Below are 26,272 nucleotides of genomic sequence, written 5' to 3'. Positions count from 1 at the left end.
ATGAGTTTCTATATGTATATTTGAGGTATTTTTTGACAATAAAGATGTTTTTGTGTACTTTCAGTCTGGCTTATCCTACAAAAGTGAGAAATTGTTAACAATATTAGAAAGAAAGAAACTTTTAAAGAAGTTAGAGGAGAATAGTGGAGTCTTTTCTCAGCAGAAAGTCTCCATTCAATCTCATTAAAGTCAAAGGTCATTTTTTATTTTTATTTATTATGGGAATGTTTTGCTTGCGTTTTATATACCAAAAGCATCTGGTTTTACTGTAGATACATGACAGTTTCATTTAACTTGTGCTTTTCTTTTAAAAATTATGGGGTTTATGGAAGCAGCTACAATAGTAAGGTGTCACTGTCTTCAATTCTCTATCCACTTCTCTGTAGACTTTATCCAAACCATAGACCAGTGGCGGCCGGTGACTTCTTTTTTCGAGGGCGAAGTTCATCACAACACGTACACTCACCTAAAGGATTATTAGGAACACTTGTTCAATTTCACATTAATGCAGTTATGTAATCAACCAATCACATAGCAGTTGCTTCAATGCATTTAGGGGTGTGGTCCTGGTCAAGACAATCTCCTGAACTCCAAACTGAAAGTCAGATGGGAAAGAAAGGTGATTTAAGCAATTTTGAGCGTGGCATGGTTGTTAGTGCCAGACAGGCCGGCCTGAGTATTTCACAATCTGCTCAGTTACTGGGATTTTCACGCACAACCATTTCTAGGGTTTATCTTGAATGGTGTGAAAAGGGAAAAAGATTCAGTTTGTGACAATCCTTTGGGCGAAAATGCCTTGTTGATGCTAGAGGTCAGAGGAGAATGGACCGACTGATTCAAGCTGAAAGAAGAGCAACTTTGACTGAAATAACCACTCGTTGCAACCGAGGTATGCAGCAAAGCATTTGTGAAGCCACAACACGGATGGGCTACAACAGCACAAGAACTCCTGGGGACTCATCTCCACTACAAATAGGAAAAAGGGGCTACAATTTGCACAAGCTCACCAAAATTGGACAGTTGAAGACTGGAAAAATGTCGCCTGGTTTGATGAGTCTCGATTTCAGATGGTAGAGTCAGAATTTGGCGTAAACAGAATGAGAACATGGATCCATCATGTCTTGTTACCACTGTGCAGGCTGCTGGTGGTGTAATGGTGCTGAGGATGTTTTCTTGGCACACTTTAGGCCCCTTAGTGCCAATTGGGCATCGTTTAAATGCCACGGCCTACCTGAGCATTGTTTCTGACCATGTCTATCCCTTTATGACCATCATATACACATCCTCTGATGGCTACTTCTAGCAGGATAATGCACTATGTCACAAAGCTTGAATAATTTAAAATTGGTTTCTTGAACATGACAATGAGTTCACTGTACTAAAATGGCCCCCACAGTCACCAGATCTCAACCCAATAGAGCATCTTTGGGATGTGGTGGAACGGGAGCTTCGTGCCATGGATGTGCATCCTACAAATCTCCATCAACTGCAAGATGCTATCCTATCAATATGGGCCAACATTTCTAAAAAATGCTTTCAGCACCTTGTTGACACTCTGAACACATATTTTGAATTAGCACCCCTCAGATGAGCAGTCACGAGCTGCCACTGCCATAGACTGACATCCTATGCATCACATTTTACTCACTGGACAAAGAAAGTAGCTGAAGGTGAAAATACTGTAAGACTTATTTGGATGGAGATAAAAGCTGCCTGTTGTTGATGGACTCAGACACTAATGAGTCAGTTTTCAGTGTACATTGAGAAAGTTCTTTCAGAGAGAGAGAGAGAGATAGCATTTTGTGTAATCTTTTATCCAGGTCCAGTAAAGACCATGATAAGATAAGGAAAAATATTAGAGCTTTGAGATATATCATTTGGTCTTAAAGAATTTCTCAGGATTTTCATACTTATTTTGCCTAAATATAACAGGGGGTCAAAGTTTATGAGAATCTTTCTCTGTGTAGTAAAAAAATAAAAAGGTTTGTCCCTCTGGATTTTTCACTGATGCAATGAGGGGTTTCAATGTTCTGTTTCTGTTCTGTTTATGCAAATTATCTTTCTTGGTAGGTCTCATGAATCTCAGCAAGAATATTTCCAGATGAAACGTTATATAAATTATAAATAAAAAGCAAAAATAACAACATGGCTGGGATTGGACAGGCAGGGTCACATAATACTGTTCCTCAGGCACATAATTTGAAAACAACTCATAAATCACATGCGTTCGTGTGTTTTTAACACCTAATGAAACACATAACTCCCCATGCCTTTCCTGATTGTGTCCACTCTCATTTTTGGCTTCAGACTGAGGGTGTTGGTTAAAGATTTTACAGCATAAACAAGCCTTGACCCTGGAATCCCGAACTCCCGTTCTGCAAAGCAAAGTTCAGCCATGCTGAAGCATGTGTTGCCACCCACCAAATATAATCAAGCATAAAAATAGATCCACAGTTTTTTAGCCCCCCGTTTGAAATCATCAACCCTTCCAGAACTAGACACAGAGAGGAAAAAAGGAGAACAAGAGAGAACCAAGCCCAAAACAAGACCCTTTTGTTGGAACTCATCCAAAGGAGGGTAGACGTGTGGATATTACCTGTGTCCAATGCCAGGGTTCTGTATGCAGGAGGGGTTTAAAACAGAAAAGTTTTATTTCTTCGGCCACCTTGTGCGGACGTCTTTACAATGTGTCTTTCCTGGAAGGTAGGGTTTGTCAACAACTGCTCTTATCAAGACACCTGCTAAGGGTTCTCAGATTTTGATTGACAACTATTCTAATTTTACCTTATTTTTGAAAACTTTGTAATGCTACTGTAACGGCAAAAAAAAAAAAAAAAAAAAAAATTATTCATAACTAACACGTGAGGCTAATGAATATTTTCTTTTAAATTCACAATAGATACAAAATGTGTGTAATTTACTTTGAGTGTTTTGGAATTGTTGAGATTTAAAATAAAATGTAGGATTAAAAATGAATAACGTTTTTAAACTACTTCTGAAAAGTTTTAAATATTTGTTCATGCCTATGTATCAGTATGAAAAATATAAATAGAATTATAAATAATTTATTACGATCACAACAAAACGAATAATAATATTTATACCTGCTTATGATATATTTTGGCATCAGAATTTTAAGCACTGTAAACTGCACCTCACTACCCCACTTGGGTGGATGTTACAGGAATGCCACCATAGAAATAGTGCAAACTATCGCGCTGCATTTCTACATGTCTATCGTTGCACTAGCCGTTTCTAAATCCGAAGGCTGCAGCCTCCGGAGGTCGCATACGCAGGGTGCAAACGTAATCAAGCATGGCTTATTTAAGTTAACTGAGCATTACATTAGGAAGTCATAGTATATTACAATATTTTACGATTAATTAAGAATAATAGTCAACTTTATAATTGTTAATATTTTGAAATAAGACCGTCTTGATGACGTATGCAGCCTACAAATGCGACCTTTGGAGGCTGTTGTCTTCGGATTGAGTTTCGGCCCTGTTACAATTTATTTTCTTCTATTGGACCAAGGAAGCGCAACGGTGAATCAGCGCGCGCCCTCATTGGATACTTTTGTTTCATTTTTCAACGAAGTAGCAGCTGATTGGACATAAAAAGAGCATTCTGACTTGCATTCTTTTCCTCGCTTCGTGCCCCGGAAATATCCATTTATGGAAGGAATTCGTAGACTTTACAGACATACTATCAACTTCCGGTTGGGTGTGAGCGACTGTACTGTTACTAAAATATCTGGTTTACTGCCCCGAGGGTCTGAATTTTCATATCTGTTTTAATTATAACTTCGTTCATTCAGTTCAGTGAGGTAAATACTGACCGAGCACTTTGTCTGGTTGCAATTGAATCAGTATTGCGGTCAAAGAGTAATATTTTTACAGGATGTCTGTTTTGTGTGTTTATTTTTCTTGTAGATAATGTCTAAATCCCTGAAGAAGATCGTGGAGGAGAGTCGGGAAAAGAACCTGCCCGAGGTGGATATGTGTGACAGGGGAATATCAAACCTGTTGGATATTCCTGGACTTTGTAAGTAACGTTAAAGAGAAAGTTCAGTTGTCTGCTAGACATTTAAGCTAACTTTGTATTTGTGTTAATGCATCCCTGCTTAAAAACAACAGAAACCGTCACATAAATTCAAGTGAATTTATAAGAATTTACAATGGGAATTTATATTTATAGTTTTAATGGAAACTTCATGGTCTACGTGGGTCTCTACTATGTAATTTGTTGTGTTGGATTGGTGAGTTGTTATCTGATGGATGGCAACCAATAGAGATCCATTAAATCCTATTGGACCCAAAACACGGCACTTAAAATAAGTTATTTACGGTTTTAAAAATAAACAGCAGATGGTTCATACTATTGGAAACCATTAGAATTTGTAGTTTTTCTCAGTAGGGATATATGGGATGCATCTAATTTGTTTACATTGTAAATAAATGGCAGCCAGCAGTGTCAGTTTAAGTGATGTAAGTAGTAGATTAATGACATCATCACTAAGACACAGTTTTGTGTAATACTAAAAGATTGTTTTGTTTTTTAGTCACCCTGTCCAACATAACCCAACTGGTCCTGAGCCACAACAAGCTTACTGGTGAGTTCATGTTTCAAGAAATGAGATCTTAGCAAGCCATCAAAGTGTTTTTTAATTTTTTTATTTGCATGATTGTGCTTTATTTTGTGTCATAATTTTACCGAAAGCATCATGCAACAATATTGTGAACAAACAGTTGTTACAAATTACAAATAACATTTGTAGAACTTAAAGGTATACAATTTAAAGGAAAAAGCCATCAAAGTGTTTTATTCTGAAGAATATGTCATGTTTGACATGTCTGACATAGTATGTCATTAGTGTCTGTAAATATATCAGCTAACTAAATTACCTTAGTACTTTACAGCAGTGGTTCTTAAACTTGTGTCTGTGTCCCCCTGAGATGGTGCCAGGGGGCCCCCAATTTAATGTCAATTTTTTAAATAAATTAATTTATCTAAAATTCTGTGTATAAGAGTACTGAGATTGGACTACTGACCAACAGCACAACATTGAATAATGTAATATGTTTGTTTATTTCAAATTTTATAAATAGGACAAATTTCTATAAATTTTCTTTGGGGGGACCACGAAGGCACGGTTTCATCAGTAACAACAGTAATAAGCGGCTTTCATGGTCATCACGTAACTTCCGGTAAACTCCGCAAAGAATAAATAACAACAAAGTCCTTTTAAAGTAGTTTATTTATATAACAAGCAAAATAAACAACACTTAAGATTACATAGGAACACAAAACATTTGTTATTTGTTTAAGAGTTCAGTTTCAGCAACTAGTCAGACCATTTAACAAACAGAAACCGGAAGTAAAGTTCGGACCAGACGCTTATCGCGTCACAGCACGTGCGCCCGATGCAACGGTTTATAGAAGGGGGGGCACGTTGAAAAAGTTTAAGCAACCACTGCTTTACAGTAAGGTTGTATTTGTTTACATTAGTAAATGCATTAGAAAACACATACTAACAAGGAGCAATATAGTTTTTCACATTGTATTTTCTTTAATTTTAATGTTAGCTTCATTATGAATTTACTAATGAAATGTTAACAGTTACAACTTTTGATTAAAAAAAAATTCTTGGTAAATGTAAAAATTTCCATTAACTCTGATTAATAAAGGCTGCAAAAGTATTGTTTATTATTTCATGTCAGCTAATTATTTAACTAATTTTAACAAATATACACGTAAGTGTTACCAAAACTATTTCAAGTATCACTTCTAAATTTCTAGGTTTTTATGTATATTCTTATCGCACTACTGTAATTTAAACTATCCATTACTTGCATTACAAACAGAAGTTGCAGTTTCTTACAATACCAGAGCAAACGCTCAAAGCTACTACATTAATAATATTGTTATAGTGAACAATACGGATTTAATGTGGTAGTCATAATGCAATCATAATTGTTTTTAGTATTGTTGTCTATTGTGTATTACTACAGGACTGTTTTGATATTACCTGGATATTTTAAGGACAGTAGTTGGAAGTGAAGGCCACTAGAGGGCTGTGTTGTATTTGCTGAGCATGTCAGTTTGATTTTAGCTTTCTTAAAGTACAAAATAAACATAAAAGGTAGCAAGTACTTTACGTTAAGTAAAACTATTTTTAAATATTCACATTGTTCTATAGAGTGTGAATTTGATAATAATCTGTTATACATTTAAAGTTATTGGTTGAATTATTATAAGCAGGGCTGGAAATGGGACGAATCATAGGTTACTAAGTCCAGGGGTGTGAGTTTTAATGATATGCAGAGTTATAGTTCAAAATTTTAGAGAATTTCCATCTTTTTGGCTCTAATAACCGCAAAATGATATGCAAATGTAATATATAAACATGCTATAGTATGTTTTTTTTGTTGTTGTTTAAAATGATTAAATATATCCCCAACAAGAGTCTCCCAGTTAATCTCGGACATTTTCACAACTGATTACAAAGAAAAAAGTGTTTATCAGTGGAGATTGGATTTCAGTGTGGAGACTTTTATCCCCTGCATCATCTTTGGATTTACAGTCTTTGCTTTGAGCCATCTCCCATCTGATATGTACCTGAAGTGTTTAGTTGGGGACATGTTTGTTTACACAAAGATTCACTTTTTAATCTCCATGAAGATCTCCGTGTGATAATGCACATTTCTGTCAGGTACTGTCTGTAGTAATGATTAAAGCCTTTTAATATGATTTACAAGAAGATTTTAAGATGAGCAAATGATTAACTTAACTGTGGGTGACAATGCTTGTCTAAATTTTACCTACCTTATGATGAAGAACATAAACTTTACGGAAATACAGTATGCAGAAGACCACAGATAAAAATGCATTTTTTGCATAAAAAAGATAATTTTTATAAATTATCAGACATCAATATTATACATAGTTTTTAATTGGTTAAATAGATAACAAAATCATTTTTTTTACAAAGTTAACTTGATGGTGATTGTTTCCTTATTTTATGTATTACCCTCTGCTTTGTTTTATTTAACCTACACTTTTATATTTTTTCCAGGTTAAAATCCAAGTTTCACTGTATATAATCTATATGTTGTGTTTCTATTATTCATTTTCATGTTTTCATCTGTACTGTAAACTCCTCACCCCCCGCACATCCTTCTTTTCCTTTCTGTTCCCTTCCGCTCTCCTCTCTCTCATCCTGCTGGCTTAAAGAGCAGAGACAGGGAATCTGCCATCTTTTGAACTTTTCAAGGTAGTCAGGAATTACAGTGACATTTGGAACCCTTTCATTAGCAGCTCGTGAGTAAAGCAAGGCTGCTGTTCGGCCCGGGCAGGCAGTAGATCAGGTAATGAGAGAGGAGCTCTTGGCAAAGCAGCAAACCTTTCGGCTCTATATAGCTCCGTATATACCTTTCCAACTCGCTTTAAAGTCACCACTAGTGCCAAAAACATATATTTAAAATATGCACAGCTGTGTGTGTTTACAAGCATTGTTTGTACTTACAATCCACTTGATTCTGCGCATATGAAGCAGCCTATAGCTTTAAGTAGCCTATAGTGGTTTAAAAGTCTGTTTTTAGCTTAAGGTGATGAAGTATAGATGTCTGGTTGAGGGTTGGAAAAGGCAGTTTGGAGATCAATCTTGTGTGCCATTTGTGTTCAGGGCCCTGTTGTGTGGCTCTGTCCCAGGACCCTGACACGGGGTATAAGGTTCAGTGTCTTGCAGTCTCTTGGTACATTCATGGTTACATCGAGATATGGGAAACATATTGTATGTATCAAACATCTTTTATACGAGAAAAGGTCATAGGACAGATGCATGAACTGGGATTTGGACTGACTGATTAGTTTTAAGATTTCAGGTAACACTGTATGTTTCATTAACAAAGCATAAGTTGTATATAAGCTGATTAATTACAATTACAAAAAATAGGTAATACTAAGTATACCCTTTTAAATACTTTTAAAATGTTTACAAGACACAGATTTGAAAATGTTTAACGTCCAATGGCAAAAAAATCATTATATCGGCCTCTGCAATGTATCGGTTTATCACTACTTAACAGTACTTACTTAACAGTACTTAAGAGTCCTTTAAGTGTTCAATAACAACCTTTAAAACCTGTACATGCATTTCTGAGTTTTTTCTCTTTCGTGAGTCGTTCATGTGATGGCTGAATTGTTTGTTCCGTGTTGTGTGCAGGCTGGCTGAGACTGATCTCTCTGGAGGTATTCATGTCATGCTGTTTGTGTAAACCTCTCCTACCTCCCTTCCTCCGTAATGAGGGGCCATTGATCAGCCAGTAATCGGATGGAGCTCCTGTTCGGCCCATCGATCTCTGTCGGCTGTAGAAAGGGGGCAGAATGGCCTTGTGGGAAGGGAGGGGTGGTACTGATCTGTTATGCTAAGGCCTCCATCATTAAAATGTCAAATCTCTCGCTGAGGGAGTGACCCATAATTGAGCCATCAAAGACGAAGCGTCTGTTCGCTGACTCTGATAATTAGCCGTTAAACCTCGCCATGTCACCAAAAAGTCTTAAGTGTCTGTTAGCTAGACCTGCGTTTGGGAATACTTACCTGGATGATTGTTTGGGACGACTACAGTCAATTACAGTGCTTTGACTGTGACTGATGTGAGATGGATGATATGTACAGAACTGAAGTTTTTGAAATTTAGTTTTTATTCTCAACATCTCTCTGTGTCTCCCCTATACTCTTTTGTCTCTTACTCTCTTTTTACATCTTCTCTGTCACTTGCTCTCATCCTCACTGCCTCTCGTTCTTCACTGTCTAGCTCTCGTCCTCACTGCCTCTCGCTCTTCACTGCCTCTCGCTCTTCACTGTCTCTAGCTTTTGTTCTTCACTGTCTCGCTCTCGTCCTCGCTGCCTCGCGTCCTCGCTGCCTCGCGTCCTCGCTGCCTCGCGTCCTCGCAGTCTCTCACTCTCTTCCTCGCTGCTTCTCGTTCTTCACTGTCTCTCTCTCGTCCTCGTTGTCTCTCGTCCTCGTTGTCTCTCGTCCTCGTTGTCTCTCGTCCTCGTTGTCTCTCGTCCTCGTTGTCTCACGTCCTCGTTGTCTCACGTCCTCGTTGTCTCACGTCCTCGTTGTCTCACGTCCTCGTTGTCTCTCGTCCTCGCTGTCTCTCGTCCTCGCTGTCTCTCGTCCTCGCTGTCCTTCGTCCTCGCTGTCCCTCGCTCTCTCTCTTCGCTGTCCCTCGCTCTTCGCTGTCCCTCGCTCTTCGCTGTCCCTCGCTCTTCGCTGTCCCTCGCTCTTCGCTGTCCCTCGCTCTCGCTCTTCGCTGTCCCTCGCTCTCGCTCTTCGCTGTCCCTCGCTCTCGCTCTTCGCTGTCCCTCGCTCTCGCTCTTCGCTGTCCCTCGCTCTCGCTCTTCGCTGTCCCTCGCTCTCGCTCTTCGCTGTCCCTCGCTCTCGCTCTTCGCTGTCCCTCGCTCAGGCTCTTCGCTGTCCCACGCTCTCGCTCTTCGCTGTCCCTCGCTCTCGTCCTCGCTGTCCCTCGCTCTCTTTTTCATCCTTTCTGTCTCTCTCCCTTTTATCCCCTCTGTTCCCATCTCTTTTATCCTCTTTGTCCATTGCTCTCATCCTGTCTGTCTGTCTCCCTCTCTCTCTCTCTCTCTAGGTGTGCCTCCCAACATTGCGGACCTGAAAAATTTGGAGGTGTTGAACATGTTTAATAACCAGATCGAAGAGCTTCCAACTCAAATTAGTAGCCTTCAGAAGCTTAAACATCTAAACCTTGGGTTAGTTTTTATATATTCCTTTCTTTTTGTGTTTTTTCTCTTGTACTTTTCATCTTATCATGTTTCATGTCCTAGGTCTCTCATCTCTTAAAAGTTTTGCGTTGCTTTAATTGTTAAAGTGTTTTGCTTTATAGTATATTCTGTTAATCTGACCCGTTTTCCTTATGGTTATCACATTTATTTGTTAAAACAATAGTGGGGGGCTTATCTGGTCATCCCCTGGTGTTCAGAAGCCCACCTGAGCCCCACTCAAATCCTAAGGGGTTCTCTTCCTTTGAGGGCGGAGCCTCCCCAATGTCACGCAGGATTAAAGTTTTGCACAATCTGCCCTGCGCCTGACACCGCACAGTTTTATTGATTTGCTATCAGACGTACCATTTCTACACATAATCTGGCAAACATAAGCCGGTTGGTTGTATTCCCGGCTGCGGCTTTCGACTTAAATGTACGCGTGTGTATGCACACACGATTGTGTGACCGTCTACCGTTCCGATCTCATTTGTCAAAACAATTCCCCTTCTGGTGTAATTGCTTCACAAACATGGTGGAATCAATTTGTTTGTTTCTTTTAAGTCTGTTGCTAAAGTTTGGGTGTCTTCCCACTGTCATTCTAAAGGAAAGACCCGGAGGACGGACACAGAGACAAAGGATAAACACCTAAATTACAAGAGTTAATAAGCATCTCATTTGCCTCCCCGTCTCTCTTTAACCTTCTCTCTCTCTCTCTCTCTCTCTCTCTCTCTCTCTCTCTCTCTCTCTCTCTTTCTCTCTCTCTCTCTCTCTCTCTCTCTCTTTCTCTTTCTCTTTCTCTTTCTCTTTCTCTTTCTCTTTCTCTTTCTCTTTCTCTTTCTCTTTCTCTTTCTCTCTTTCTCTCTTTCTCTCTCTTCTCTCTTTCTCTCTTTCTCTCTTTCTCTCTTTCTCTCTTTCTCTCTTTCTCTCTCTCTCTCTCTCTCTCTCTCTCTTCTCTTTCTCTTTCTCTTTCTCTTTCTCTTTCTCTCTCTCTCTCTCTCTCTCTCTCTCTCTCTATGCGTTTTACACTCATTGTCGGGCACCTTGAGGGCTTCTGATTGCAAATTTTGAATTCTAGCCATAATTTAATATTTTTCCATTCAAGGACGAATATAATTTTAATCATTATAATCCATATCACAGTTTTGATATTGATGAACTTGGATCATCAGGTTTTGTCAGGCTATATGTGTGTTCTGTCACTGAATGTGAATAATAATTTAATGTAAATGTTTGAAATTTCATTCAAAAGCTACAAATGTAATTTTTTTTAACGAAACATTTCAATCAAGATCACTGCGATGTGTATGATATATTAATCATAATCAATGAGATGGATGTGTGTGTGATGTGCGTATGTCTGTCACTGTTTGCTCAGGGTCTGTCTTTTATGGATTTTCAATGGGTTCCCCTCCATCAAGAATTGATGGATGTTTTAAAAGTGTCTGTCTTTTGTGGTTAAAATGCTACTTTGTTGTCTATCTAGTATGAACAGGTTAAGCTCACTTCCAAGGGGGTTCGGGTCTCTACCTGCACTGGAGGTTCTGGACCTCACATACAACAACCTGAACGAGTCCTCACTTCCCGGCAACTTCTTTTACCTCAGTGAGTCAACAACACACTCCATCAATCAGGACTATATTTGTATTGTTTTAACGAATCTACACTCTTTTATGTATATTGCAAACTAAATCAATGGACTAAGGTCCACCTTAGTTAAAAACGAGCTAATAAAATATTTTAAAGTATTTCAGATCTCAATATTTAATGTTCCTTCGTAAATATCAAATACTAACATTATGCCTATAAATGATCACTTACTGACTCCATGTATTTTTTGCATTAATTAATACACATCATACTAAGTGTGCAAGGTTTGTGTGCGTGACGAACGTTTAGGATGACGTATACAAATAAACAAAGTGTATCAAGATTTTAAGGCTAAGTCTTGTAGCAACTATATATATTTTGCACAGATTATAATTGGTCTCTTCTCATTTAAGATGGACTAAAATATGCTAGACCAGACCTTTAACTAACAATATGCAAACAACATAAAAGTTAACTTGATCGTTATTATATTCTTCATCAGTCCAATCAGCTGATGCCATCAGCGAATGCTAATGAGCAGTGACGAAGCACTAATAACCTGTTATTTTAATAGCAGTCACATAATGAAAGCACCATCTTAACATTAATCAAGGTCTGTAATCTCTAACCACACATACACCACCTCAAACCTCCATTTATCACTGCTGTTTAGAGTGGCTGTCATATTGGCCGTGATATTGACTCTTGACTTCTCAAACAAGTTGATATTGATATGATTCGTGAATAAGCTGAGATTGCAATGGGCCAACCGGAGTGTCTAGATGCGATAAAGTCGTATCGTGTTGCTTCGCTGCTAGGGCTGTAACGATTTATCGTGCAAATGCGCGTTTTCTCAATGAATGAATTTGAATGAATTACGGTGAAATGCCGCCACATCCAAAAGCCAGAGGGCGCTCTCGTGCAGAAACTTCAATTGTGCCACAGAAGAAGTGGCATTACAAGCCCTATTCCACGAAATGTCTATAAAAATATTTATATCGCCCTTCTTCAGATTGTTTCAGGTATTTTCATGATAATAAAGAATATATTGAATGATTATGTTTAACGAGTGTTGGTTTTTTAAATGCACGTTATAAACGACTGTACATAGTACATAGCACAAGCTGCGCATGAAACACAGAATCGCAGTCTTGCGATGGAGAATCGATTTTAGACATTGAATTATCAACTATGCAAAAAACTAAATCTATGGATGATCACACATAACCTGATTCCTATTGTGCACTACGTAGCTTTCCAAAATTGAAAGAATAAAACTGGTTGGCCTGCTTTACGTAATTACGTCTGCGAGATGCATGCTGTACATTATTCATTCCTTCCAGAAAAACAAGTTTTTTTGTGATTGTTGCGGGCAAAAATCCTTGATCTTGTGGCACGTTTTCATAAAAAATGCGTTTGAATATGTGGGATATTTATGCGATGAAATTGCGGGAACTTGCAAAAATTGCGGGAACTTGCAAAAACTGTTTGCAGCTTTTCAATGATGTTCATGTCACATAACCATGTCACTTCATAACGTTCCCATGACAACAGGGGAGATGGCTGCGCTTGTGTGAGGTAAATGCAATTTTTTTTACTTTCTGCTAAGATATATGTGATTTTTGCTACGAAAGTGCGGGGATTATGAAATTATGCAAGCCCCGCATATTTTACACGCAGAAATCTGCAATTTATGCTGCGAAAGTGCGGTGTATTTGAAAAAATGCGCTCCCCGCATAAATATTTTGACTTTGGCTGATTATGCGTTGAATCATGCGATCGCGCACAATCGCATTTTTATGGAGGGACTGATTATTGGTTTGCTTGAGCGACCACCAAAAACATAACAGTACAATACGTAAGGAATAATTGATGTCCATTGAATTATAAGAAAATAATTCACACCCAAGGTGGTAATGCGGCATGAAGCGGAGCCTATTTTTAAGACATTTGACAAGTTAGATGTGCGGTTATCGAAAATTCCCGTGGAACATTTCTGAACCAATTAGAATACAGCATTCAACAGACCCGTGGTATAATTTTTTTTATTATACATTGTGTATTTTCACATTAAAGATTTAATCTGATCATTTCATTTATTGACAATTTTGAAAATAGTTGTTAGTTGAAATAAATAATTTCTATGCAGAAGATGCAGAATTTTTTATTTGTTTGTTCAGTTGTTTATCATTTCAGAAGTTGTTTGTGCCATTTGTTGTTGGCTGTTTTTTGTAGATGTTATATCTGTGTTTGTGTGTGTAATATTATAGTCGTGCTGTATCAATCAGAGATGACCGTAGTTATTGATCAGTGGTTGCAATACTCCAGTTTCTAAGTGTCTCTCTCTCTCATTTTAGCCACCCTGCGCGCGCTCTATCTCAGCGACAACGATTTTGAGATTTTGCCCCCAGACTTCGGCAAGCTGGCCAAGCTACAGATAGTGAGTAATTTATCTAAATTCCCTCTGAGATCAATTGCTTTTGTGGCTGCGCTCTGCGCCGTGTGTTGGACTTATTCTCCACGGCTTGTGTTCTTTATCAGACGCGGCGAGAGGTGATTTACAGACTGATCTTCACTTTGGTTCTTGTTCAGATCAGACTTAATCTGATAATAAAAATGAGCTAATTTGGCTTGGTGGATGTAGCAGAGATGCATTAATTTGGATATTTGCCAATACAGATTCTAACAAAAGTTTGACTTTGTCGACCTGATGTTTTTGTCAACAGATTTTGAACACGAGTCAATTGCACACCTACAAAGAAATACAAGAGTTGTTTTAATTAGTTTTTAATTAGACACTGCAATGTCCACAGTCTAAGACATAATATTAATCAGGACCTACTAATTGTGGGCAGAGCTTGATTTTATCAGGATTTAATTGGATGGAAAGTGGGGATATTAGTGCTTAAACTAATTTTTCTCTATTGACTAATCTTCTAATAAAAGAAATTATTTTTTGCATTGATAAAGATTATTAATAAGATTAATACGATATTTCCTTTTGTCTGTTCTCTCTCCTTAGTTGAGTCTGAGGGATAATGACCTCATCTCTCTGCCCAAAGAGATCGGAGATATGGCCCAGCTTAAGGAACTTCATATTCAAGGAAACAGACTCACTGTACTACCTCCTGAACTTGGTAAGTCACTATATTAGCTGCGTATAGGTTCATGTGATTTATCAAAGTGAGAGGGTTGATTGGTCGATAGTGTTGTAAAGAAGTAGACTCTGCACACCTGTCGCAACCAAAAGACCACAAGTCTCAAACAAGACATAGCTATGACGTCCGATTGGCTGTGGTTATGTCATCTCTTCTGATTGGCTGGAAATTCACAGGGGAGACCAAACCTCACTGACCCACAGAGTGCTGCTGCTGTGGTCAACCTGGGTCAAACTGCTCTCTGCCTGAGTGCATTCTGGGAAAATCTTCTCTATCACACACACACACACACACACACACACAAACACAGGTACTGACTGCTCATCTGACAGCAGTTTTTCTTCCTGTCTGGTTCCGTTTTAACAATTCAATCTATGATGCATGCACACCAGTGTCAGTATACAAGCATTATGTCAACACTTTCTGTAAGCATCACACTCCGAAACCAAAGTGTCTGTGCTCCATAGCTATAACAATACTAAAACCATTTGATACCATTTGTACTCCGAGTACTGTATATGTAGAGGATAATTTTCCTCTCTTTTTATTTGAAACTGCATCCCTGACAACCACCCACCATCTCTTTCTATTTTAATAGTGGTTTAAGCCTCTAATCATTAAGTATTTAACTTTAGCGAGTAGCTTTCCAATACAGTTTGTGTTAAATTATCTTAAAAAAAAATAGATGTACACAGAAGGGAGTCACACACCGGATAATCAGCGCCGCATCAAGTCGCGTCTAGGACAACTCGGAGGTATCATACACCGGAAGTGCACATTTTAAAGCACAAGCTTAGCTTAATCAGATAATGCAAAATATACGTAAGCAGCCAATGTTAATCATTAATGATTTGGGACAAATATGATGTTATTTAATATTAAACTATGTAAGTGGCGCTCTGTGGCGCGACAGGGATTTGAGCAACTTCCTGAGTCGTAGCTGGGCGCCGCGGACAGAAAACAATGTGTAATTTTTTTTTTTAAACGGCGCAGAGCTGCGCTTCCGGTGTGCAACCCCCTTGAGACTCGCGGGTGGTCTCTTTTTCATTTGGACCTACCTACATGAAAAAGTAAATTGTAGTAAAAATCCTAGATACTATAGTGTAGTGTTTTGTTCATGTGAAAGTTAATTTATTTTTATTATTTTTACCGTAGTCAAAGGAGTATAGTACATAAAAACAGTTTTTAACCTTACTAAAGTGCGTGCTGTAGCCATTTTTCCATACTACAGTATCATTACCATACTATACTATAGTATACTACAGTTTACTTTAGTAAATACTGTAGCAGTTTTTCATGTGGTGAATTAACTGTATTTTTACTATAGTAATGGAGTATAGTGCATGAAAAATACTATATTATATATAATATTTTACTCTGGTACTTATAGTTAAAATCCTCTACTATAGTTTTTGAACTGTACTACCATAACAGTATTTAATATCCTACATGAAAAATACTACTGTATGTACTACAGTATAGTAAGTATATAGCTAAAGTATATTAAAGAAACTATTATACTGCATTTACTATGTTGCAGTTCACTATAGTAATTACAGTAAAGTTACTATAAAATACTATTGTATGCCACAGTTTACCATAGCAAATACAGCAGTATTTTTCATGTAGGATGTTAATTTACTATATTATTTTTACTATAGTAAGGTTCAATAACGACAGTATCTAGGAACTTTACTACATATTACTATAGTAAATATTATGATATATAAAATATAGTATTTTTAATGCACTATAGTCCATTACTATAGTAAAAAATACAGTAAATTTCCTCAAAGGTATACAGGTTAATTTACTATATTATTTGTTAGTGTCCACGATGACTTAAATTTCCCATATAAAATGTAAAAATATGTCATTTGATGCATTGTTTTAAGAATTGCCGCTAGTTTATTTGTGTTGTAGGTGTGTTTGTGTGAATGCTCTGGTCAGCAGGTCTTTGTCCTGTGCTCACTGTAGAGAAGACTCTTCCTGTGTGTAGCTTGTTAGGACCCCTCTGTCATGTCCCTGTAATCCCACTCCACAGACCAGCCTTGTTAAAATCACCACTGTGCGTGCGTGTGTGAGAGAGAAAGAAGAGAGTCCAGCTAACAAGGAGCAACCAAGCGCACATGCCAAAAGCAGGGAAGAAAAACGAGGGAGAGCCGATAGACAGTGTTTGCCATTCTGAGCATCTCATGTGTAAAGCTGATGTTTAAAACCGTTAAGGAATAAAAAGATGAATCGGGTGAAAACTAAACCTGGACCTTCTCCAGCACTGATATTCGAAACGTATAGGATCTGTCTTTTAGGTTAAGGGCTGAATTGCACTAATTGTCGTGTCTGACTGCATTTGTGAGTCGTTGTGCCGGAGTCCAGGTTTAATTTAAGCCCCCTCTCTTGACAGCTTTCTCAACACTTGCTATTTAGAAACTATTTAATTAGCCCCAATGTGAGCTTAGATGCACCACATTAGCACTTTGACCTGTACTGTACAGTGTTTCTGGTTTCATCTCATCTATAGCTTTGTCTGGTCTTGTCGGTTCTCCTTTTTCTCATCTTGACTCTTTGTTTTAAATCTCTAATTCCTTCCTGGTCTCACTTTGTCTCTCTCTAGGTAATCTGGACCTGACAGGCCCAAAGCAGGTGTTTAAGGCCGAGAATAACCCTTGGGTGACTCCTATAGCGGACCAGTTCCAGCTCGGTGTCTCCCATGTGTTTGAATACGTTCGCTCTGAGACGTACAAGTAGTAAGTGATCTCTTTTCATCTTTATAGCACGTGTAAAATGCCCCTATTTGGGTGGAAGCTAAAACACCCTTTTTGTAATGTGTGTACCTTAAAATGAGCATTATTGTTAAAATAGATCTGATAAATACAGTGTGAGACAATAGTATCTAGTGGATAGAGTACAACTTGCTGAGGGTGGAAACTACGTAATGCAGGACTGTAAGTGGGCGGGGCTTTATCAGTGTGACCTCACACTGATAAGATAATTAAAACGGCATGTCTAATGAAACTGTTTGGTTCAATGAGGATAAAAAAACAATTAGCGGGTGGATTCACACACACTGTCAACACACATTATGTCCAGACATCTTGTAAAAGTGGACTTTGCATAATAGGTGCCCTTTAAAACTTAAAAGAGAGCATCACAAAAAGCTACAGCACATCTTCCTCCATGTGTCCAAACTCTTCAACACCAGCATTAGTCACTGAAGAATCATTGGGTGCCCAGGGCTGTTTGGTTGATGTATTGCACTCAAATGCGCTCTGCCCGTCGCGCCAGCGGGCAGCCCTGCCCGCCTCATGTTGGGTCAGATCCTAGAGCTTTAAACTGTAAAGCATAACCAGTTAGGTGCCATGAAAATCAAGACAATCCTACAACCCTTTGTCTTTAACTAGAGAATCGCCCTGAAATCTTCAGCTAAATACGAGGTATAAATTTAGTCTCTCTATACAGGGCAGTTTAATCGTGGCACATATTTTTCTGGAACAACCCTTAGGACGGTGATGAAAGAGAGGAAAGGTGCAGTTCTTTTATTATTTCAGGATCTGATGATTTAATGCACAATCAAACTAATTAAAATGAAAGCTGCAGGCGATACGCTTAAAGTTTCCATCACACAAGCGATCTCTCCGTTCTTAGATTTTTCATCCTTTTTTACTCCTTTTGTTTTGCATTAGTTTTTGTATCGGGAGTAACAAGCACCGGACCCACAGTGCAGCTGTTTGCACCCCACTAACTTTGTGCAACCGGACAAAACTATGAAAGTACCAATTTTGATGTCTGGAGTGTAGAGCAAGTGAAAAAACAAAATCTGTTACAAAACAAAGTGTAAATTGTATATTTTAGTATTATATGTTTCCTATATAGCTTAAAGGGATAGTTCACCCAAAAAATGAAAATTCTGTCATCATTTACTCATCCTCATGTTGTTCTAAACCTGTATGAATTTTTTTCTGATGAACACAAAAAAAGATATTTTGATAAATAATGGTAAGCACACAGCTGATTGTAACCATTGACTTTCATTGTAGGAAAAACAAATATGATGGAATTCAATGGGTACCGTCAACTGTGTGCTTACCATCATTTATCAACATATCTTCATCATCATTTATCATAATACTTCCATAATGTTTGTTTTCCTACTATGGAAGTCAATCTGCTGTGTGTTTATCATAATTTTTCAAAATATCTTCTTTTGTGTTCATCAGAAAAAACAAATTCATACAGGTTAAGAACAACATGAGGATGAGGACATGATGGCAAAATTTTTATTTTAAAGTGAACTATCCCTTTAAAGGATTAGTTTATCCAAAAATACAATTCTGATTTGCTCACCCTGTCATTGCAAACCCATATGACCTTTTTAGGTAACACTTTACAATAAGGTTGCATTAACTAATGTTAACAATTACATTATCTAACATTAACAATACTTCTACATTTATTCATCTTAGTTTATGTTAATAAACTAAGGGACAGGGGTTGCAAATTAGTCTTGGCTATAAACCTGTATGCATGGCATCTACTTTGTATTTTTTATAAAGCAATGTTTTATGCATTTGTCCCTGTCAAATAAACATTAAATAAAAATAAAAATTATACAATCACTAATACATTGTAAAAAATCACGTGTGGAGTTTGCATGTTCTCACTGTGTCAGCGTGGGTTGACTCCGGGTAATCCGGTTTCCACCCACAGACCCAAAACATGCAAGTTAGTAAAATTGGAGATGCCAAATTGTCCCTCCCCATCCTGTGTCTGGATTAACTTGTCTGAATAAAACTTGTGTATGAATTAACCAGTTCTTGCCATGAATATAGCCATAGATGCTGGAATGGCGTAAGGAAACAAGAAAGAAAGAAAATCACATGTAACTGTTAACATTAATGCACAGTGAACTAACATGAACACTTTTGTTGACATTAGCTGAGATTATTAAATAATGAAAAAAAAAACAATTGCTTATTGTTAGATGATGTTTGCAAATGCTTTTACTAATGTTAACAAATACAACCTGATTGTGAAGAAACCGTATCGAAGCCACTTTGACCTGGGGAGTTTCCGGGCTAATTGTAACATACGTTTCACAACCCTGTTCCACTTACCAATCCCCATGAACAGGAGAGGCAAATCCCCCCTCCGTTTGATCATTTAGCTGCTTGCTGTGCCGCTGTCTGGAGAGGACCGTCATAACCCACTTACCGGAACTGATCTCCCCCTACAGGCACAGCCAGAACCACCACGCATCTCTGTGTGTGCTGACACCGTGACTGTGTGTGCGCGTCTGTGCGCATGCTGCGTAATAATCAGATACTGCTGTCTGAAATAGTTTCGTAAAACAAAGCGACCTCGGTTTGATGGCGAAACTAAATGATATTGCTTACGAAAGAGACTTCCTGCCACCTTGTATCGAATCGCAGTCCGACAAATTCGAAGGTTGCGTGGCCGAAAGCTGACATGGCAGATTCTGTTTGATAAATGGGCATTTTTGAGTTAATCAATGCCGTCTGGATCCATCATCAATTTTGTGTCACGCAGTCATCAAAACGCTCGCATACACCACATTTTTCAGTCAAATATCTGAGTCTAAGCAATTCTGACCATCATTTATCTTTTTTTTTTGTTATTGTCTTTTGGTGAGTTACTACTTGGGTTTTTGTGAGGAAGTCTCAGAACCACAGAAAGAATTAGTCAGATCCCACTTACTTTTAGTATTGAGATCTGTTTTGGGTGGCGTAAATCTCATTTGAAGCTCAGTTAATGCGCTCAAATAATTGAAACTCCACATTGATAGTCAGATTTTATAGAAAATTTGTTAGAAAAGTTTTGAATAACATGCACCATTAAAGGCACCACATATCATGTCAGACTACAGTGTGTGTGTATGTATATATATGTATAAATATATACATATATATATATATGGGTCATTATGGATGTCATGATGACTTTACATTTACAAATAGGCATTTAGCAGATGCTTTTAATCAAAGCGACTTACAAAATTCAAGAAAAACAATAGAAACTTTAAAGGGAAGGGACATTCCACTTTTTTTGAACATACACTACAGAAGAGTCAAGTTTTAAATAGGAAAAATATAAAAACTTTTTGGTTATTTTTGAGCATGATGCTAATGGTCTAATCAGATTCAATGGATTGTGCTAAGCTATGCTAAAAAAGTGGTACCGCCAGACCCAGAGCCTGCTGAATGCATTCCAAAATGGTAAAAATCAAATGTTTAACTCTAGGGGAGCTTGAAAATGAGTATATATTCAAAAAAAGTGGTGTGTCCCTTTAAGGCTGGTTTTGACTTGATATTTGGGCTCGGCTTTAAACTTAAGGGTTTAGCACAGAAGAAAAGCCAACACTCATTGAGTTACTCTATAATACTTGTGGTCCTCTGGTTGTTTATGTGCTTGTGAAAGCGTGTGAGGAAGAGAAGCCGGCTATCTCACATTAGACAAGTGTTTATGGTGTGTAATTCTCAGTAGGTGTGTGTCCACGGTTCAACAGTTTCATTCTCACCTGCCTAAATGTCCTTCAGCTTCGGATTCACAGGACTCACACTTTCTCTCTCTTTCCATCACCCAATTCAGTTCTCACCCCTGATGGACATTTTTCTCATTTAAGACCACCAATCAAGCGTCTCTAAATACCACAACACATTTACGTTAGCAGAAGACGTCTACTTTCTGGCTGCTTTTCATTATAGTGTTGCACTGATATTTAGTCTGTTAAAGTTTGTTTTGAATCTCTAACCTTGAGTTTACACTTAAAGTGTAAACTTTTTTCAATAATTTAAAGAGCACCTATTTCATTGCTAAAACAACGTTATCTTGTGTATTTGGTATAATACAATGTGCTTGCGTATATTTCCACATACGAGCAAGTTTGGTGGTACAAAATAAAACGTAGCGCTTTTCTAAGCGGATTTAATAGAGGAACTATATTGTATGGCGGAACAGCTCTTTTGGGAGTACTTCAACTCGCCTGAAAAATCCGCTCCCCTTCTCCCTCTCATAATGGGAGAGGGAGGGTGTTACTGCGCCGAGTCGAAGTACTCCCAAAAGTGCTGTTCCGCCATACGATATAGTTCCTCTTTTAAATCCGCTTAGAAAAGCGCTACGTTTTATTTTGTACCACCAAACTTGCTCGTGTAACTACTCGTCTTAAATAGGAAAAACGTTGATGTGTTTGGTCACTTCTAACTTTATCTCTGAGTGGTACCATTGAATGAATGGGGCTAAGCTAAATGCTATCGAAGTGTCGCAGCGCGCCCCAGCGCTTACGTGCACGCACTAAGATGATAGAGGGATGTATCAACTCTTCTTAGTTAAGGTAATAACATATTTTAATATTGAAAATGAGTAGACTATTCCTTTAAGAAAAAGGTTAAATAAATGCATGTGTTCAAAGTCACCGATTAATCGTCCTTAATAATCGTGATTATGATTTTCACCAAAATAGTCATGATTAAGATTTTTACAAAAATAATAATTTTATTTATTTATTTATCAAAATTATGATTTTGCCTATAATCGAGCAGCCATATTTCAAGCACACCCAACATTCCCAAAACGGAAACACTGACTCAACCAAGAGTTTAACTTTGGAGTGGACAACCTGTTTGTCCGACAACTCTGAGACTAGTGGAGTGTTCGTAAAACGTCACTGACTATAGGTCTGAAATGACACATTTCAGTTTTGAGATCAGCATTGGTTGTTTCTTGAATGTTGATAACGTGGTATGTCTTTTATCTTAAGGCCAGTCTCTGGACAAACTGTAATCAACATGCTGTTTTTATTTTAAAAAGCAATTTCGAGCCTCTCCTCTCAGTTCCCGCTTTATGGCAGTAGGTTTAGTTGTAGTATCGAAGCACGGCCGGAGGAAGAAGAGGACGAGCGGAGGGGTTTGAGTGGTGTATCCGTCATGCATATTTCATGGGGCGGCTTGTTAACCTGACAGAGGGATCTTATATCTGACTGACAGCATTGGGGAGAGTCTTCGTGCTCATAATGCATTAACATATCGTAAAGCCTCCTCCCCTCCATCTTTTATTCATCTCCGACTCTAAATGCTTGTTGACCGCGGTACAACTCCAGCTCTCCTCTTCACAGCTGTCCAGAGATGACGGAAAAACCAACTGCAATTAACTTAACCGCCGGCTCACGCGCTGACACGTCAACACGCACACACGTGCTGAAAGTCCTGAATCTGTCCGCTCATAGACGTGGTATTCGCTTCAAAGCTATCGGCATGCATCAGTGGGAACTGGGAAGTAAAAATGACAGATCTAAAATGCTGTGTGTTTCGGATGGAGAGAGATTGTGTCTGCTGGGGTCAGAGGTCTCTTTCCTGGCTCTGATGGTTTAGTCTCAGACTGAGTGAAAGCAGTTCTGCCCGTGTGATGTAAATAGGATGGATCTGTTAGCATAACAGGATTAAAGCTCATTAGATGTTATCAGCTCTGAAATACTCCTGAGATGGTTTGATTAGGAAGGTACATATCTGTACCATGAAACCGCTTGATTTTGTACTCAGTCTGTTGCAGATAACTTTACCGATTAAGATTTTCTTTCACAACTATTTTTTTCTTGCAATAATTTATGAGTTAAAATCGCCATCCATGTTTCAGCACCCTAGACAGACTCTATCCTCTCCATGTTGTCTCTAATTATATTCATGCATTGCTGCCTGCTCAGATGACCGAGCCCTTATGCAAAGAAACCGACACCAGATTTCCCATAATGCCCCTTATTCTGTATATTTGTGCAGCTTAAAGGGGAAGTAGTCAGCAGGTTCCCACGTTTCTGTTCCTAGATCAAGTAGTAGCTATGTCTTGTGGTTGTCCTGTCGCACTAGGTGGCTGTCATCAGTGTTCTGTTTGCGCGTCCTAAATGATGTTGGTTGGTATTGACTTATATATTATTAGTAAATTTGGTTTACTGATCTGCATTGTAGAGTAGACAAATCAGATGGTTTGAAATATCTTTGAACCACAGGTAGAGCCAAGTGCCCACTGATTTTAGGGCTGGCCTAGCCTGGTCCAACCACACTCTCGTACATTTATTTCATTTGTACATAGAGTCTGGCCACCCTCCATTGCAAAGAGTTACTTCCGTTAAGGAGGGTCCTCTGTTAAAGTTTAAATCTATTGGATCTGCCCAGAGTCACTCAGGATCTGCCATAGGCGATCGCTAACGTGTGGTTGTGACGTATATCATGCGCCGAAACCGTCCGGAAACAACAAGTACGAATAATCAGACCAACAAAACTTAGCAAACCTGGTTCTTGCTCCGGCTTTAACTTCTGTGTATTCGGCGGTTTTGCAACAATGGACCGAATAGCTTTTCTCACGTCTTTCTCCGCTGCCATTACTGAACTACAACTCAAACTGACGCACGACCTCAACGTCATCGTTCTTAGCCACCCCCATCTGTTCGCTGATTGGACCTGCAGATTTTTGCAGGAGAAAACGAAACTCTACACAGCAGTCCCAGACGTAGTACTGAAGCGAAATGAAAATTAAGTGGAAGCACGTAGGAGGCGGAGCCAGGCTAGGGCTGCCCGACACTAATTGTGAGAATTCAGCAAAAATCTTATAATCCTTTGGTTTGGTTCCAAAACGCAATAAATCCATTTTGACCAATTTTGGTAAAAATGTGTTTTCTATACCAAGGAAGTGAGAAGATGACAAGGACTATTTTCTGTCTCAAACTTTCACATAGCATCTTTAGGTTATAAAAACATAAAAAATTAAAATTCATAATTTGATTTCAAAGATTTATTATAAAAACAGATTATTTTTTCCACGAAATGCAATAAATCCATAAGTGTTTTTTTTTCAAAATTCTATAAATCTATTGAATCAATATATAAATGTACATTCATCTTTGCCATGTTATATTCATTTAGTTGACCAGAGGAATACATTGATAAAAAAACATTAATGGCATTAATCAAAACACTTACTTTGTCATATTAAGAACACTGTCGTTGCTGCCGTCATCCTAGGGACGTCATCACTGAACTTTTTTGACAGCGATCAGCTGTAAAATGTTTTGGTCCTGCTCGATTTTCGTTGACTTTGGGTAAAATAGTGGAAAGTTTTTCATAAGATCCTCTGAGGTCAATGTGTTAGCATGACAGAAGCTTGATGCTGTCTGGAGAACAAGCAACACCCGGCATTTTTCCTGCGCCCGAGTGCCTCTCACGTAAATTATTTGATTTTGATGGCTTACGTTTCTTCCCGGTCATAAAAAACAACCACAAGTTTATCAATTCCAACAAAAGTACACGAAGTACAAAGTAGAAAATTAGGATTTTGTGTGTATTCAATGCTCCGCCATTACATGGAATGGTGCACTGTGATTTGTTGAGCGGATTTATTGCATTCTGCAGAGTGGAGTTTATCTTGTTTTGGGGGAAAAAGGCAGATATCAAAGTTTGGGTAAAATTAAGAATTTACTTTTTAATACTGACCTGATACAATACTGATTATGGCGGCAACTCATTTTTTTTTTAAATGGCGTTTATCGCATTTTGAAGCAAACTATTCATATGTTTGACACGTTATCTGACGGACGATTAATGACCAGTGCGACCAAAATTAACCACAAACGTTTTTAGACACTGTCATGCAGTGTGGCTTCTACAATGACGAACAACTCCAGACAAGTCTTCTTGCGTGTGTCCGTATTTAACAAGACTTGACTGTCAAACAGTTTGACATTAAAGACAACTGAGATCTCACAGTGTGACATAGCTTATAGCTGGGATCATGTTAGTATAGTCTGACATGCAACAATCTTAAAAGATTATTCAAAATCGTACAGTGGGCATCAGACTTCAAGTTGTTTTCCCCTTGGTTCGATCGATTGGTCTGAACACAGTTCACTTCTGCAAATTAGCCTAAATTACTTTTGTACCATTAGTGAATTAGGGGTGAGTCAATGTTGACATGTTTTCATTTTGGGTGAACTTTGGGATTATTTGGGGGTCTAAAGCTATTTCATGCATTCTGACACTGCTTAAAGGGGACATATCATTGTCATTTACTCTCATTTAGCCAGTGCATGGATTTCCGTTTGGCCTGTCAGTGCAGATAGCGTTTTATACTGAGGGCAGTGATTGTGTATTTATGCTGAAAGGAGTTCATCTGTGGCCTTTAACTTTGTGTTAAACAGTAGTTAAATATACAAGGGGGCTGTCATTGATATTTTTTCTCTTTTTCTCTCTCACGCTCTCTCTCTTTCAGTACTTGCAAACTTTTCTAAACTCCAGCTCCTATCATTGTGTACAGTAAATAAAGTTGAATTATTGTGATGTCTTAAAGCGGCATTCTGTAACCTTTTTTGTTTGAAAGTTTGTTTGAAAGAAATGGCATGAACTCTCCAAACAGTACGCAACACCATTACTGTACAACGTTAAAGCTAAACAATGGACAATAGGAACATGAGGGCTTTATATATATATATATATATATAAAAAGAGAAATGAGAAATAAGAGACAAACATGATAACAAGAACTTTAAAATAAAAGACAAGAATAATGAACAGAAACGCAGAGACCACTAGCAAGTAACTTGTAGTTTAATGTTTCAAACAGAGATGGCGATAAAGAGGCAAAAGTTCGGGAATGCAGCTTTGAGTATTAACTCTTCAATTAATTATCTCGTCAATTAAGAAAAAAACATTTCCCTGCCAATGCCGCTTTCCTGGCGAGTTTT

The 26,272-nt window shown here is 38.2% G+C and overlaps 1 protein-coding gene across 2 annotated transcripts in view; it reads left to right on the top strand.

The window, feature by feature from the left end:
- The first annotated feature begins 2,472 nt into the window (after positions 1-2,472).
- The window catches only part of rsu1 (Ras suppressor protein 1), a 39,542-nt gene continuing 15,742 nt past the window's right edge, over positions 2,473-26,272 (top strand). The window contains exons 1-8 of one of the 2 annotated variants that reach the window (XM_065258539.2): positions 2,473-2,703; positions 3,933-4,044; positions 4,562-4,612; positions 9,655-9,775; positions 11,271-11,389; positions 13,732-13,814; positions 14,397-14,511; positions 17,147-17,279. In XM_065258539.2, coding sequence (XP_065114611.1) covers positions 2,686-2,703; positions 3,933-4,044; positions 4,562-4,612; positions 9,655-9,775; positions 11,271-11,389; positions 13,732-13,814; positions 14,397-14,511; positions 17,147-17,279 — 752 coding nt within the window. In that variant the 5' untranslated portion in view covers positions 2,473-2,685. Of the gene's footprint in view, positions 2,704-3,668; positions 3,827-3,932; positions 4,045-4,561; positions 4,613-9,654; positions 9,776-11,270; positions 11,390-13,731; positions 13,815-14,396; positions 14,512-17,146; positions 17,280-26,272 lie in introns of those variants that run through there. The other variant, XM_065258541.1, reaches the window with a different exon arrangement.

This window comes from Paramisgurnus dabryanus, chromosome 22 (genome assembly GCF_030506205.2).
Source record: "Paramisgurnus dabryanus chromosome 22, PD_genome_1.1, whole genome shotgun sequence".
Classification (NCBI taxonomy): Eukaryota; Metazoa; Chordata; class Actinopteri; order Cypriniformes; family Cobitidae; genus Paramisgurnus; species Paramisgurnus dabryanus.
This window is presented reverse-complemented; position numbering and strand designations above follow the sequence as displayed.